We start from the raw sequence: 16,036 nt of genomic DNA, 5'->3' as shown, positions 1-16,036 counted from the left end.
AACATTCTGATTTCCTTAATAAAACAAACAAACATGCAAACAAAATAAACACAAACAAAACAAAACCCAAAAGGCATCACTCCTGAATTGAAAATTTCTTATGCTACTTTCAAGTCTAGAGTCTGGCCAAGGGATGCATCCTTGAAAACAGTAGCTTATATAAGGCAAACACAGATGTGCTAATATGTTCAGTGGCTGAAAGAACCTTTTTTTATAACATCCAACATCTGCAGATTTATTTCCAGCCTTTCTCTAATGAGATGCTGTTTAGGAAATTATGTGAAATAAAGTATGCTCAGACAACACTATAAGCCAGCACTTCAACTGAGTAGGCCCATACACATCTGCAAACTGTGTCTTAGCAAACCTTGCTAATGACTTCTGTTTTTTATCATGGGGGTCTTAGTCCCTCTTTTTCCACAAAGTAATGCTAATAAAACTATAATAAGGAGGGAGGAGTCCTTCACAAACCCAGATCTTTCTGATTTATATTTTCACAGCATTAACAACTAGTAGAAAGAAACCCTTTCATTTACCTGCCAAACCTTTTTGTCTGTCCAAAAAAGTGCTGACAAAATTGTTTGGACTGAGAGTCCTTCTCATGCCTCAGTTACTTTTAGAAACTCTTACAATAAAATATACATTAAAAATACTTAGTTCTGATACAGCAGTATTCAGCTGAAAAAGCCCAGTGTTCTTTCACCTAGAGAAATAAATGTAATTGTCTGCATTCCACAGATAGAGAAATGATGCACACAGAGATCAGTTGCCATGTCAGAGCCATGAGTGGCAGCTCAAGGACATGATCCCAGGTCTACAGAGCCTTTACTTCATTCTCTAACTGCTTCCCAGGTCCATTTTGGTCTGAACCTTCATTTTTTTCTGCAGGCAAAACACTGCACGTTGCCATCAGCATAGATTTAGCATCTTCAGTAGAACCAGAGATGTGCCTGGTAATGACACAGTCATATCGTTTCCAGAGGGAAAGGGAAAATATTGAAATGTTTGTAATGTGGGTTGAGGCTTTATTTCATTCTCTTTTTATTTTGGAGAGCCTGCTATGCCAGCTGCCCTGCAACATGTTCATTTCTGCAGTATCACCCTCTGATTTTAGTCATTGCTATTTCTCATATAAAAAAAAAAATAAAGCATCCAGCTACTATGACTCCTTCTTTGGAAGGACTCTTATTTCTCTCATTTCAATCAGAGTACCCCTTCATGACATTCTGGCTTCATCTTGTCCTTTGAATCCCACTGGAATGACCTGCTCTCCTGCCAACATGTCTGCAGTGTCCTTCCCAACAATGCTTCAAAGATTTGCTCAGTGTCAGGAATGCAAGGACAACCATGCCCAGGTTTCCCTGTGGTGCTCCTCAGCCTCACCAGTGCAGTGATGGTGGGTACTGCAGGAGCACCACCTCCCTCAGGGTCAGCAGTTCCTGCCTGACCATCTCTGTGAGTAATGAGCAGGCTCATATTGGCACTTGGGCAAGGGTTAACATCAAACCTACGAGTGGCTCCACTGACAGATTTCTTATTCATCAGCACTCGTAAGAGTTTGATACCATTGGACTGTCCAAGAACCAGTCCATACAGAAGAATATACTGCTGTGTTTTTATATTCTGTAGATGTTGTAAGAGCTGTGTTTGAAGCTGTTGTCTCCTGACACACAGAATCACAGAATCATAAAATATCCTGAGTAGGAAGGGACTCATAACATCACTCAGTTCAACTCCTGTTCTTGCACAGGATCATGCCCAAGAATCCCATGTGCCTGGCAGCATTTCCTAAGTGCTTTTTGAACTCTGTCAGCCTTAGGGATGCGAGCACTTCCCTGGGGAGCCTGTTCCAATGCCCAACCACCCTCTGGGGGAAAAACCTAATATCCAACCTAAACCTCCTCTTACACAAGTTTCAGCCATTCCCTTGGGTCCAGTCTCTGGGCACCAGAAAGAAGAGATCAGTGTCTGCCCCTCCTCTTTGCCTTGTGAGGATGTTGGAGATCACAATGAGGGCTCCACTCAGTCTCCTCCTCTCCAGGCTGAACAGCCCAAGTGACCTCAGCTGCTCCTTGCATGGCTTCTCTTCCAGACCCTTCATATGCATTATTGCACTTCCTATCAACTGAAGTAAGGTTTCTTAAATGAGCATCTCTAACAAAAACCATCTGTGAAATAGAAATACCAAATTCATCACACCTGTAACAAGAAAAGGAGGATCTTTGTCCTTCACCTGCTGCCTCTTGCTGCAGGTGAGCATTTTGCTGTTTCATTTTTGGAGAATGCAGAGGTGGCAGGGGAACAGCCCATTGCTTGTTGTTGTTACTGGGAGCCTGGAATGCCATTACGTGTTTGTCTGCTTGACACTTGATCTTGCACGACAAAACCAAAAAACAAAGGCAAAACTGAATCAGCAGATTAGTCAGCTTAATCTTGTGTAACTCAATGCTGCACTTCATTTTCAGTACTGTTATTTTCAGCTGTCCTTTGAGGTGGTTATTTGAGTTTCCTTATCATTCAGCCAAGTTACTTGCCCAGGACATTCATGTAAATAAGATGCAAAATATATAATTCAGCAAAATATTTCTGATGTTCTGACTTAATCTTTTTTCATTTTGTCCACATAGTGTTAAAACCACATGACCTTAATGCTACCAAAATGTCATTTATAAAGAGAACACAATGGGCTCTCTTTTTGCTCTCATTTTAATATTGAAAGAATGTGAAAAGAACCTTCTGTTTAAGCCACTATTGTAAGTGCTAAAAGGTTTCTAAAATAACATGTAGTTTCTGAGACATTCACTATCTCATTTTAAATACCAGATGAAGACAAATGGTGGGAGATGCCAGTATTAAAATTGGAATCAGCTGATTCTTGCATTCAACACAGTCACAGCAGCAGCACAAATTCTTGACAGAGCTCATGCAGTTCATAAGTCACATTAGAAGATATTGTCCCATAAAAAACACAGAATTGCATGTTTGCTGGACCTGGATTTTGGTCTTCTTCATGTTCAGCAGTGTTACATAGGCAAGAAGTTTTCTTTTACTGGAAAGGTACCTATTTGGTCCCAGTAACATAATAATTTCAAAGGTTTGTTTGCAAATGTCAAAGCCAACAGACTTCTTCCTCAAGTAGAAACACTCTGCAGTTTACCATGTACGTTCCCTTCAAGCAAATTAGCACCAGTCACAATGTGTGATGTAGGCTTCAGTGTTTAAAATAGACTTTGCCTTTTCCTGTGAGTACATCATGCACTTGTGTGATATTAAACGTGCAAACATGCTGCAGGTTAGATACGTGGTTGTTACAATTTGTGCAAGGCTGTCAGCCGTCCCACCGTCCTCTGAGAGGACACAGCTCCTGGAGGTGAAACGCCTCCTGACTAAACATTTCCTGCTGAAGTATAAAGTGATGATGTTACTTGTCATTACATAAAAGGGGTGGTTTTGCTTTGCAAAACAAAACTAAGAGAGTTCCATTAACAAAAAAAGTTTACTGAGTTTTAGCACGTGAGATATTCCAAAACCAAAAGCATAACTCATCCTGCTGAGATTCCTGTTGATTTGAAGCTTCCTTTACCCCCTAAGCCCAGCATCTAACTCAAATGAGAAGAGCTGATATTCAGAAATATTTGTGGATATTCTAGTATTATGGCCATAAATTTAAATAAGCCTTTCCCATTAATTTTGTCAGAAGTTATCTGAAAATAAAACTATAAAAATGTAGGAACAGCAATTTACCATGTAGATGTTTTTTCAGGGAACATCAAATCAGCTTTATCAGGTATCAAATGCCATGGATGCCTGATGTCTTACAACTATCTCATAAAGAGAGTTAGGATCAGGAGGAGGATGGGGAGTACTCCTGACTGCTGTGTTTAGCTGAAATGGATGGATCTAACACCAAACCACAAAGATATTCAGGATAGCAGTATAGTAGAGAAACATAGCCTAAGGATATTTTCCTGATGCATTTTAGCACACTACTGTTGCTATTTGCTGCTGAGCTGGTGACACTCTCCATGTTTGTGGAGCTGTTAAGGAGCATAAAAAGAACAACTATATAGTTTACTAAGAAAAGCATGTGCATTTCAATGATTTGATGTTTTAATGAAGCACTACTGTCTGTCATATTATAAAATCAGCACTTTTATCTGCAGTAATCACCAAGATGGAAACCTTGCAAGTCAAGAACTGAGTGTAAACCTGTAAACCTGTATTTGCAAAAAGGCATCATCATGTTAATACTTGAGAATCAAAACCCCCTGAATGTGAGATCCTGCCATGACTACACTGGTAGTAATCAGAAGGATCACTGCACAGAAGGGATGTGCACAGTGATTTCCATTTTCCAGCTAACAACTTTGCTGCCACACTGAGAGGCTGCAAATGGCCCTGGAGGCATCTTGTCTGAGCATGCTTGACAACACACTGGTGCACAGCCAGGGACCCGGGTCAAGCTTGTTTCCAAAAGCAGCAACCACACCTGAGTTTGCATCTGTGAGTTTGCTTCCTATGCAGCAGGGAAGTGTGACCTCAGGGTGGTCCTGGGGCTGCTCTCTGCAGACAGCATAACCACATCCCACAGGAGATTCACCACCAGCTTCAGCCTAGATGAGGTGTTGATACCCTGAAGAGATGGCTTTGCATGACTAAAGCTAGACAGCCACAAACACAGCAGGGACACAAGCTCATCTATCTGGCTCCTTATCTGCAGTGGAAACATAATCTTGCTGTTCTCTATCTCATGGCTGTGTGGTTTCAATAGTTAATTGCATTGATGATGTGAAGAGCTGTGCAAGTGCCATGTAGATCTTCACCTCTGCACATACTGGTCATGCTGCAAAGTTCACAGGGATGAAAACATCATCACCTGTTCACTCCTGCTCAGCTCCTGTGAGTGAACTGATGGCCTCAATCTAAATATAAGCTCTCTAAAATACTATAAAATGAAGAATACTATCATTGCTATTCAGTTTATTGCACAACACCTGTGTCTGCAGCTTGTCATTGCTATGTTCCTTAGCCTCTCCCTGAGCATGGTGACTATCACCAGTACTGCAGAATTACTCTCAGTTTGCTGTAATTAACTCTTCTGTTTGCAATCACAATACAAACCAGGGAATCAAGTGGATTTGTAGACTGAATCACTGGGTGGGATGGCAAGACAGCACAACTACCTGGACTGCAATGCATCAGCAGTAAGGAGTAAGTGATTTCCAGTGCTGCTTGCATGATCCTCACTGGCATTAGCTTGTCCAGGATGGAAAAGATGTATTTCACTTCAGAATACCAAGAGGACTGAGATAAACATAACTTCAATGGCAAACCTTCCATGAGAAAAAGGCTGTGGCACAGCCTCACCCAGGATCTAGCACAGACTAAGACAGGGTTACAGCAGACACTGTGAAACATAACTTTCACATTCTGATGATTATTCTTTGACATTTGTGAAGTGAAACAGTGATTTCAGTTAGTGACAATTTATAGAGAGGTGCATCTTACAAATTTAGAATTGAATCTCAGATACTGATTCAAAACAGGAAACATAGTTAAATCTGAAAATCGCTGAATGCTATTTGAAATACTTACATTATCTGACTAGTTTAAACATTAGCACATTTTACAGGTAGCTTTATGTTTTTATTAAAATCATATTAATTTACTGATCTTGTTTCCATGTGTTTAAATGAAAATAATCCAAGTCCAAAGAGGTCATGCCTATAGGGCTATTTTCTTTACTAACATTTGAATAGGGGAAGGGGAAATGCTGCTTCTAAGCAGCAAAACAGAGCACTGTATTCTCTCTGGCAGAGTAAACAATTTCAGAACAGTCAAAAACAATTTCAGAACAGTCAAAAACAGACCAAAAGGCAGCTATGATCTTCCTTTTTCATTTTTAGGCATTGTGCCATTCTCTTTATTTACCAGTATTCTTCTGTATTCATTCTATTTCTTATATATTTTATATGTCTTTTTAGAAGACAACTTTTTTCCCTGATGAGGAAACACAAAAGTTCAGTTGCACTTTCTGCTCTGCCTTCACTTCTGTCACTCTTCACAGTTTCCCTGGCCGGTCTACTCCCTTTCTTAGCTGAATATGCTCTTCAGTTCTGTAGTTTAAATTTGCACAAAATAGTATCAAAGCAATTATGTCTTTAGCAATATGCTCAGCTTCTGGGGGGATTTATTGGGATAACAGATGAGGTTATTTTACAATCCAGAGATTAATGGTCAAGCTCAATAACTTCAGCCCGAAGAAGAACAATTCAACTCTGATAGTGAGAGCACCCAATTAATTAAACCAGTTTGTCCACCAGTGTGATGGATTTATCCTCACTTGAAATCTGCCAGTGAGGGATCAGGAACCTTCCTAATGTGAACACTGTGGCTGACCTGTGGACCACCAGGAACAGCTGTGTGACAGCCCATGATTGATGTTCAGCAGGAAATTACAGGGGGTGACCACAGAGACCCTGCTGGGCCCTCGGGCCGTATCCCTCACCCATCCAGTTTCCAAGCAGGCTAGGCCAAAACAGCTCTTTTGGATTTTACCAACAGCTCTTCCCTGGCCCAACCCCCCAGCCAGTTCTTTACTCTCCTTTCCATGCTGCTTTTGATGCCACCAGCCATTTTTATCTTCTTGGTCTCTCTTCCTCCTCCACTGCTCCGATGAACACAATCATCAACTGATTTTCTTCCTACCTCTCCCGCTGCTTCTTCAGCCCTTCATTTTTTTTTGCCCAAATCCATTTTTCACTGTAACTCCCACACAGTTCTTTTCTTGGCTTCCTCCTCCTCTTGCCTACTCTACCTTTCAGAGTCTCATGACGTTTAACAATCATCTGTACGAGCTCAGAGCCTTTGTGCCAGAAAGCTGCATCACGTGAAGCAGCAGCAGCAGCAGCAATCACATGGCCACATGGAGGGCTTCTACTAAGGCAATGAAATACAGAAACATGTTCAGGCAGGACCACTGCTCAGGAGTATTGGTCATATTTTTGCTGACAGAACTGCATAGAAGTAATTTTTTTACGAGTATACTCAAATCAGGCATCTCCTTTTTATCCTTACTCAGGCATTGCAGTTTTTAGTTGATACTGTAAACTATTTTTGAGTTGCACAGGCATTTTATTAGAATTACATGCAAAACCATGTACAAGCCTAACCACATTGTAATATGGCAGGTACTTATGCAGAGAACATAAAATCTTTTGAAATGGATACAGCCACATAATATTGCTCATTCTCAATTGTTCAGATTTGAGAATATTTACCATTCCTGAATGGCCCAGCTTGTGTGGAGAGAATCCCAAATATAAGGAGGAGGAAATCACACAGTAAGGCTAAATAAATCACACTGATGCAGCAGATGACCACAATTACTTGAGCCTCCTGAGACTTAGCCTTCTTTAGAAATGAACATATGGGACCTCAAACCTAAGCTTTAAGGAAAAAAAAAAAAAAACAAAAAAAAAGGGGTCTGTCTGTCTGTCAGTTCCCTGAGCTACGTGATACAACAATGGATAAAGGAGATGTTAACTATTCAGAAATACTGTTTGTGAGCGAACACAGAGCTGTGAGCCCGCGGTTCAGGTTCGGGCCAGCGCTGCTCCGGGGCACCGCGCTGGGCTGCGCGACCCGGCCACGGCAGCACTGAGACAGCTCTGCTCCGGCACAGAGCTTGTAACGCAAAATCGGCAATAGCAACTTCAAGGGCTTCTCTAAATCATAGCAGGACTTCTTAAAAATTAACTAAGACTAAGGAGCGTAAAAACCTATGCAGTCAAGGCTGCCGAGAGGGGTGGCAACCTCGGCTGCACGAATCCTCGGCTGTACATCCCCGGCGGATAGGCTCCGACCGCCCGTGACGGACTCACGGAAGGGAAATAAAGAAACACGAGAGGCTCCGACTCGCCCTGGGGGTTCCCTGGAGAGGGAGCGGAGCCGCAGCCCGAGGAGGGCAGGGTCTCTCCCCGGTGCCAGAGGCACGGGAAGCTCATTCTCCCGCTTAGGGACAGTACCGCAGCGCAGCATCCCCCGACCTTGTCGGCTCCCACCAAAAACCCCTTTTTTATGATAAGAAAACGAAAGAGTGGCAGCCTCCCCCCCTCAGAAACCGCGGGGCCGGGGGAGGGGAGCGCCGGCCGCGCCTGCGCGGAGCTGCTTCCTCGTTGTCGCGCGTAGCGGCGGCGGGCGGCGCGTGCCCGTGAGCGGTGCCCGTCAGCGCGGCCCCGCGGCCCCGCCGCGCCCGGCCCGGCCCCGCCTCCCCCGCCCGGGGGGCGCAGCGCGAGCCCGCACAAGTCAGTGCTCGACGCGGGCGGGAGCAGCGGCCGGGCCGGGGGGCGTGGGGGGATCGGCGCGGGTGGGGAAAGGGGCTGAGCCCGGCGCGGTCGCCGCTCCCCTCCCGCCGCCCTCCCCGCAGCGCCGCGGCGGGGCCGAGCTGGGCTGCTCGGAGGCGGCCGCGGGAGCGCTCCCCACCGGCGGGGCCGAGCGAGGGGCGCCGTGCGGGGGCCTCTCCCCCTTCACCTCCTGCCCGGAGGAGGAGGGGGCGGCCGGGGAGAGGCTGGATGTAGAGGGCGAAGCTTCAGCCTCCCTCTGCGGCGCCGGTGCTTTGATGCTGCGGGTCTCTGCTGCTGGCTGTTAACATCTTCTTCCCTCTCCTTTTTTTTTTTTTTTTTTTTTTTTCGTTTTCTTATTTTTTTCCCCCACCTTTCCCCTCGAAACTTGGCTGCTTCTCTCTTCGGATCTGTGTGCCCGGCTTCTCCTGGGCTTTACCGGTGGGGCAGGATCATGCCGGACCAGATCACCGTGTCGGAGTTCATCGCCGAGACCACAGAGGATTACAACTCCCCGACCACCTCCAGCTTCACCACCCGCTTGCAGAACTGCAGGAACACGGTCACGCTGCTGGAAGAGGTAAATCGTCCACACCCCAAACCCTATCCCCTCGTTTTTATCATTTTCCCTCTTTTTTGTTCCTTTTTATTAATTTTTTTTCTGTACGCCTTTGAGAGAGCATCAGGGACGGGGCAGCACCACCCGCCCAAATCCACAGGAGCCAGAGGCGTTGGTATGCATGTAATCTGCTCTTTTAATTGTGGGACTTTGCCCTTGTGTTGAGCTAGTTACAGAAAGCTTTCCTGCTCTGGCGTCTCAAAGATTAGCGCGTAAAGCAGTTGTCTGAACTTATATGTTGCTGTGGTACTTCTTGGTGTTTTCAGTGTTGTCAGTTGTTGCAGTAGAAAAAAATGCGTGAATGTTGGGATTTTCAGAGGGAAGATGAAGGGTGAGTTTTGTTTGAGAGCATTAGTAGAGGTTTTCCCCAGCCACTCATTACATCAAGTAAGCACAGAACTCTGACTGCAGAAATCTGCCAAGGGAGACTTGGTTTAAGAAATGAGGTAAGGATGAAGAGATGAATGTGGAGTGAAGGAAATAATATGAAAACAGAATTGGTGGAAGGAGAGAAGCAAAATAATGCAGCAGAAGAGATTGTATGGTCTCAGCACTTCAACCTTGAAGCCTCAGTGCTGGGGTTTTTCATGCTTGTTATGAGCGTCATTTAAATGTTCACCCTGCTCTGCTGTCAAGAAATAGGAGCATGAAAATGGGTAAACTTCCAGAGCTGGTTTCCAAGGAATATCAGTCCACTGCTTCCTATTTGAGGTTTCAGAGTGATTTCCTATGTACTAGGTCAGTGGTTATGAGGAAATGTCTTCCAAATGACTTTAAAAGAAGACAGTGTACAGCTCTTCTCTTGCCTTTTGCTTGTTTGAAGGTCCAAGCATGATGCCACTGAAAGAAGACAGATTTTTGCTATTGTTGCAGAGGTTGCAGTTAGTTGTTGGTTTGGATTATACACTTAGTTCATCAAGTATTTGTCGATTCTTCAGGAGCCAGCCCGTATCTAGGAGATGGATTTAATAGAGTCTTTTAGTTCTGCTGAATGTGTTGGCATGAGCAAAACATTTGGTATGCAAGGAAAGAGTATTAATTATTTAATTATGGTTTTTGCTTGATAGTCTTGGGTATGGAAATATGATGCTGCAGGATTCAGATCAGTTGAAGTTTTAATAGAAAAACTGTCTATGTTCAGAACTGTAACAGCGCTGTTGTCTGGGGCAATTGATGACAGTGATTGTAAGTTCGCATTTAGAATTATCTATTTTATCTTTATTATGTAACCTAGATTAACATCTGTAACTTTTCCATAATTGTAACTGGTTTGGTTTTTCTTTTCTCTTGTAACTAAGCCATGGCCACTGATAGATTTCTCAAGAATCAACCTGTTAGGTTAGTGTTTGACAGAATTGCTGCCCCCTGTTCTTAACTATGTGGAATAGGTACAGACATTGATATGCTTATTAGTACACTTGACAGCATGCACAGAGTTAAATAATACATATTTTGTCATCACTGGCAACTTACTTCTAGGGTAAGAATACAGTGTAATGCTTTCATGGTTTGGGAGATACATCAGTGCAGGTTGAATGTGATAATGCCTTTCCAAAAAGAAACAAAATATATCAGATAAATACACAGTGTTCTGCACTATTTGTGTGGACTGTGTGTATTTTAGAAATTTTTATGTTGGATTTGACTGTAAATTGGGGAATAAAGAATGGTGGGTACTTCTGTTGCTTGTGTTGCTCTTCTTTGAATTTCTTTTGTTTGTATAACTGTTTTATGTGCCCTATTTGAGCTGATTGCAGTTTAAACTGGACTTGTTTTGCATTATTTTTTATTATCTGTAAATACAAAAAAGCTTTATTTGGTGGGAAACAAGATTTAAACAGGCTCTACCGTAACGTGCAAAAAATCTGCAACTCTCCCAAATTTATAGTTAATAATTTGCATGCGGACATACAGTCAGGATGTTGCTACCAAAAGGCTCCTTTGGAGTCTTTGTGCATGCAAGCTCCAATTACAGTGAAGACACAGTTTTGCTGCTGCTGCTTTCGAGCTGGGCTGGTTTCTCTACACCTGCTTACCTAAAGCAGTGAGTTCTGTGAAACACGGGATTAAAACCAGTGGTTGAAGTGGGTGTTCTGCAGCTCCTGCTGCTGTTGTTGATGTGTTGTGAGTGACCTAAGAACGCCTCACGCAGCTCCTGAACTTCAGTGGTGAGCGTGCTGTGTTAAGGCGAAGGGGATGGTTCCCTCCTTGCCGCTGTTTGGTTTTTAACTGGATGTTGCATCTGGACTCGTGCAGGCAGTGGCAGGCTCCGTGCTGTTATGGCGCTGCTGCCTGGAGGAGCTGAGGTTGTTTTACACCTAATTTATTTCAGCACAACCTGCACCTACCTCTGCAACTGTAAACTAGTTTGTGGATTAACTAATTATTTTCTGTATTCTAAGCAACCTTGCAAACTGGGACTGTTTTCTGAACAGAAATGCAAGGGAAATTAAACAGATTTAATGAAAGTTAGCTCTGTTTTCCAGCTTCTGAGTCCAGTGTAGTTCCTGCTGTAGCTCAGATCAGTAGCTAGATAAGAAAAACCTTTTCATAAAGAATGTGATGAAAGAAAAGTGGTTTTGTGTGGATGTCATTACCTGGTTCTGTGAAGTTATTAAAAAATTGTGAACTTACTGTTCCTGCATCACAACTAACAAGTTCTCTGAAATAATAAGAGGTGATGGACTCATTTTCTGATTTTCTCACTTGATTGTCCATCAGTAGAGGGGCAGTGTGTTCAGCTGGGTGAATTGCTACATATTATCTCCTAGTTACCACTCTTTTTCCTATTTAATTCATTTTCAGAGGAGATTTTGGATCCAGTTATATGCAATTTTGGAACAAGTTTCAACTGAAAAATCAGAGCAGACATGTTTACTGATTCTGATGAGTTTGTATTCAGTAAGTTTTCAGTGGAAGGCCTAACAAAGCACAAAGGCATACCTCACAAAATGAGAACCATGGGAGTGCTCCTCCAAAGGACTTCGCTGTTCTCAACTTATTAAAGCGACAGACAAAACAAAAGAAAATCTTCCACCCAAACTTTATTTAAATCTGCCATAATATTAATCAAAGACAGTAGAAAGAACATGCTACTCTATAGCAGTTTATTGAATAGGAAGGTTTAATGCTATATTGTTTAAAACTACTGAAATTTATGAAGATTTTCTCTCCTTTCAAGAGACCAAGCTTTGATTTTTATCATCCAGACACACCAAAATAAAAAAAAAAAAAAACCCTGCCATATTTCTAGCCAGGCTTAGGCCTCTTTAACAGTAGTTAACAAAAGCTGCAAGATTGTTTTATAATATATTTTTTTTAGAGCATGAGTGTTATGTAATTGCCTCCAAGTAAACACACATTTTCAAGATCATTCTTTTGCTAAAATAATAGGGTTTTTTCTCAAACTCATAGAGGGAGAAACAACCATTATATTGTACTATAGGTCGAATTTGAGAGAATTTGCAATCTGTACTCCTTTCTGTTGATTTCTTCAGCATGATCTGACATTCATGTAAAAAATATATTTTTAACATTTTTCTGCATGCAGTTGGGAGGTTTCTTTTGTAATGCAACACCTTTGCTCTTTAGAAAGGCTGAGAGAGTTGGAGTTTTCAGGCTCTAGAAGAGAAGGCTCTGGGAAGCCCTTAGAGCAGCCTCCCAGGGCCTAAAGGCTGAGAGAGTTGGAGAGGGACATTATACAAGGGTGGGGAGTGTCAGGACAGGAGGGAATGGCTTTAAATTTAATTAGATATAGGGAACAAATTCTTTACTGTGAGAGTGGTGAGACAGTGGCACAGGCTGCCCAGAGGAGCTGTGGGTGCCCCATCCCTGGCAGTGCTGAAGGCCAGGCTGGATGGGACCTGGAGCAGTGTGGTCCAGGGCAAGGTGTCCCTGCCCATGGCAGGGGGTCCAGCTTGGTGCTCTTTAAGATCTCTTCTGACCCAAACTATTATAAGAATCTGTAATGATCATATGAAGAGGGAATTATTGCATATGTAAATGGATGGCTAATTACTTTTTTTAAGTAAAAAGCCTAAATGGTAAATACAGACAGATCACTGATACAGTCTCTTAAAATACAGCCTCTGCTTTGTTTTGACCAGACATGCTTTTGTATCCACAGAAGCTCCATGATTTGTGTTACTCAAATAGATTTTGAAAAGTTGATTTTAATCATTGAGTTAATATTACTTTGTGAGCTAGCTGGAATTTTTAGAGAATGATGACATCTGTTCTGAGAAGAAGTAGTGCACATGTGGGATCACCACAAGACTGTCTTGATTATCATTCTGCTGTGTCCCAGCTCCAGCTGAAAGGACATCTTTGCACTCAAGGGATAGCTCAGTTATCATGACCAGGCAGTTCTGAGTCTTTCTCTTAAAGTAGCAGATGTTGTGCAGGACTGTCTGGAGACAGAGATTAAGCTTAAATATTTAAATTCTCTTTAGTCAGGCTGGTAGATATGAAGGGACAGCTAGAAGCTGATGATAAAATAAAGAACAGCTTCAGTTGGGATGATGCTGATTTTGCAGTTTAATGCCTGTTTTGCTGTTGTTCTTCTCTAATACTTGAACATCTTAAATGATTAATATTATTTCTTTCTTTCTTTTTCACTTGAGTGAGAAGCTGAAACTTAAAATGTGTTTTCTGACAATTAGATTGGCTGCAGATACGTTTGCATTTTGCTTTCAGGTTTTGGTTTTGTTATGTTTTGGTTTTTAATTAAAAAAAACCCCAAACCAACACTATTCCTGCAATGATTGTTGCTCATTTTGTTTCTCACAGTGCTGATCTGCCTGAGCACAGCAGTCTGTCAGTCTGGGCTGGTCCTATAACAGATGTGTGCATATACATCACTAAAGAATGACTGTCTGGCTCCTGCTCAGCCTTATACACATTTTGTTGTTCTTGGTGCAAGTCTGGTGTAAACTAAAAAAGCTTGAAAGGAGAAGATTTCTCATGTTTTTCTTCATGTCATGGATACATCTCTAAGATTAGAGATGGGAAAAGGGAAAGTATGGGGTTGTTACTTTTTTTGCTTTGCCTTTTAAAAACTTTTTCTTTCATAATGTGTTGTGTATGAATCATTTTCACAGTTTCCCATATGTATCTTTCCCTGTGGGCTTCAGTTTATGCATTTATTTATTATTCTACTGTGAGGAGGGACTTTTGGCATGAGGATGAGGGGACAGCATTTTTCCTCCTTATAATTTTGTTGAAACTTGTGTAGCACTGAAACTGCCATAACATCAGATCTTCTGTGGTGATTTCATACATTTTTCCACCCCAACATCCTTCTCCAGTGACAGAGTGTTCTATCAAGGGAGGCAGGTGAAACCATGCATGAGAACAGGAGCATTTCCATTCTGTAGCAACTTCTGCTGGTTGTTTTTGACATAGACTTTGTATAGACTTTGTTCATTACCCTGGGCTGTGATAATGAGTAGGATCTATTTTGTGTGTGTGTGTGTCAAGAGAAATAAATAAATAATAGAAAAAATTTCTATCACTTAATTACTTTTGAAGCATCACTTCTATATAATTGCAACAAATAAATTGTAACATCCTACTCTTTGCATTTCTCCATTTTTAAATTAAAATATGTTTTTATTTTTAGGAGGTGAATCCAGGGAGCTCCAGCAGCATTAGACTTAAACTCAGCTCTTCCTAATCTTGTAAATTATTACTTATGGCAGTTAGAAGCAGTCTTGCATCATAGAGAGCTTTGTACTTCAGAGCTGGTTTTTTATGTAACAGACCACAAGCAATCTTCAGTTTTTGAGGAAATAGGCTTTTGATAGCAAACTGTCCTAAAAATAACGGATAAGAAAAATTTATTTGTGTAGATAATAAAAGTCAGGATAATTATTGCTGCTTTTGCAATGAATGACAAATTGCAACAGAGATGTAAAGATGGGCATGTGAGCATTCTGAAATACAGAGGCCGCAGTGAGAGCACATGGGTGACTCCCAATCACAGCACTGAAAATGTGATACAGATGGAGTTGACAGCAGTGTATTGTATTTAAAATGCAGCTGAGGATGCTTTTATATTTGCATGCTACAGTATTTATTCATTTAGTGTGTAATCAGTTTTACCCTTCATTTGATAGCAGTCAAAGCATTCGTCTGTAATAAGCAGGCAATCTCCTTTTACTTAAATGTGACTGATGTTAGGAAAAATAAGAAACACTCTCTAGTAGCTCAAAGTTTCAGTCATGGCAGATGAATTAGCTTTGCCTTTTGAGAATTTGTATTCATTTTAGGCATATTTATGAAAGTACTTAGTGCATTTGGTACCTCATATGTTTTTTCGGGAAGTATTGCTTCTTGTTTTGAACTCCCAACAGGCTTCTTCATGTTTACCCATCAGTTAGGAAGCTGTGAAAGTGCTCTTTGGTGCACTCTGTTCAGTATGCTGTGCAGATAAACCCTGACAGAGTGTGTACCATGTAGTCATGGGAACTTGGCCCTGATGGAGGGGAGACACTTAAAGTGACACGACTTGAAGCTGAGTTTAATGTTTAGGTTTGAGTCCTGTGGAGACACCTTCCGTAGTTAAAAAGCAATAAAAAAGTGCTTTGAAGAAAACAGAGAGGGGGAAACAGCCCACAAAGCCATGTTTGTATTTCAGCAGGGTGTCACTGAAGGACTGCACGTGAATGATTCAGAACAGAATGAGATTGGTTGATTTAATTTCCAGTATGTTTCTTACTACAAAGAGTAAAACTCAATTTTCATAACTGTCTTTATGATTTGTAACAATATGAATAAAGATGGCTTTTAATAATTTTAAACAGCAGATGTGAAGCAAATTTACAGAGGATAATTGTAAGAAAGATCACAGCATCTCATTTTGAATGGAATAGTGCCTTGCAATAAAACCATTAGGCAGAATCAAGCTGAGCATGCTAATTATCAGTATTGTTTCAAGTGCAAAGGTAGGCAATATAAGCATGTTCTAAAAAAAGGACTCTCAGCTAATAGAGTTTTTACATCTCATGGAAAACTTTTCAGAGTCCAGTTAGTAGTATATTTTGGTACTTAGAGACTGTTCAGCCAGGTTTGTTTG

The 16,036-nt window shown here is 41.7% G+C and overlaps 1 protein-coding gene across 4 annotated transcripts in view; it reads left to right on the top strand.

Moving 5' to 3' along the window:
• The window catches only part of ASAP1 (ArfGAP with SH3 domain, ankyrin repeat and PH domain 1), a 142,090-nt gene that overhangs the window by 20,564 nt on the left and 105,490 nt on the right, over positions 1 to 16,036 (top strand). For 3 of the 4 annotated variants that reach the window (XM_059466295.1, XM_059466313.1, XM_059466288.1), the window contains exon 3: positions 8,793 to 8,922. In XM_059466295.1, the coding sequence (XP_059322278.1) occupies positions 8,793 to 8,922 (130 nt within the window). Of the gene's footprint in view, positions 1 to 8,272; positions 8,307 to 8,792; positions 8,923 to 16,036 lie in introns of those variants that run through there. The other variant, XM_059466304.1, reaches the window with a different exon arrangement.

The sequence above is a fragment of the Ammospiza nelsoni genome, chromosome 1 (genome assembly GCF_027579445.1).
Source record: "Ammospiza nelsoni isolate bAmmNel1 chromosome 1, bAmmNel1.pri, whole genome shotgun sequence".
In the NCBI taxonomy this organism is placed as follows: Eukaryota; Metazoa; Chordata; class Aves; order Passeriformes; family Passerellidae; genus Ammospiza; species Ammospiza nelsoni.
Note: the sequence above shows the minus strand (reverse complement) of the source record. Positions and strands in the feature narration are given on the sequence as shown.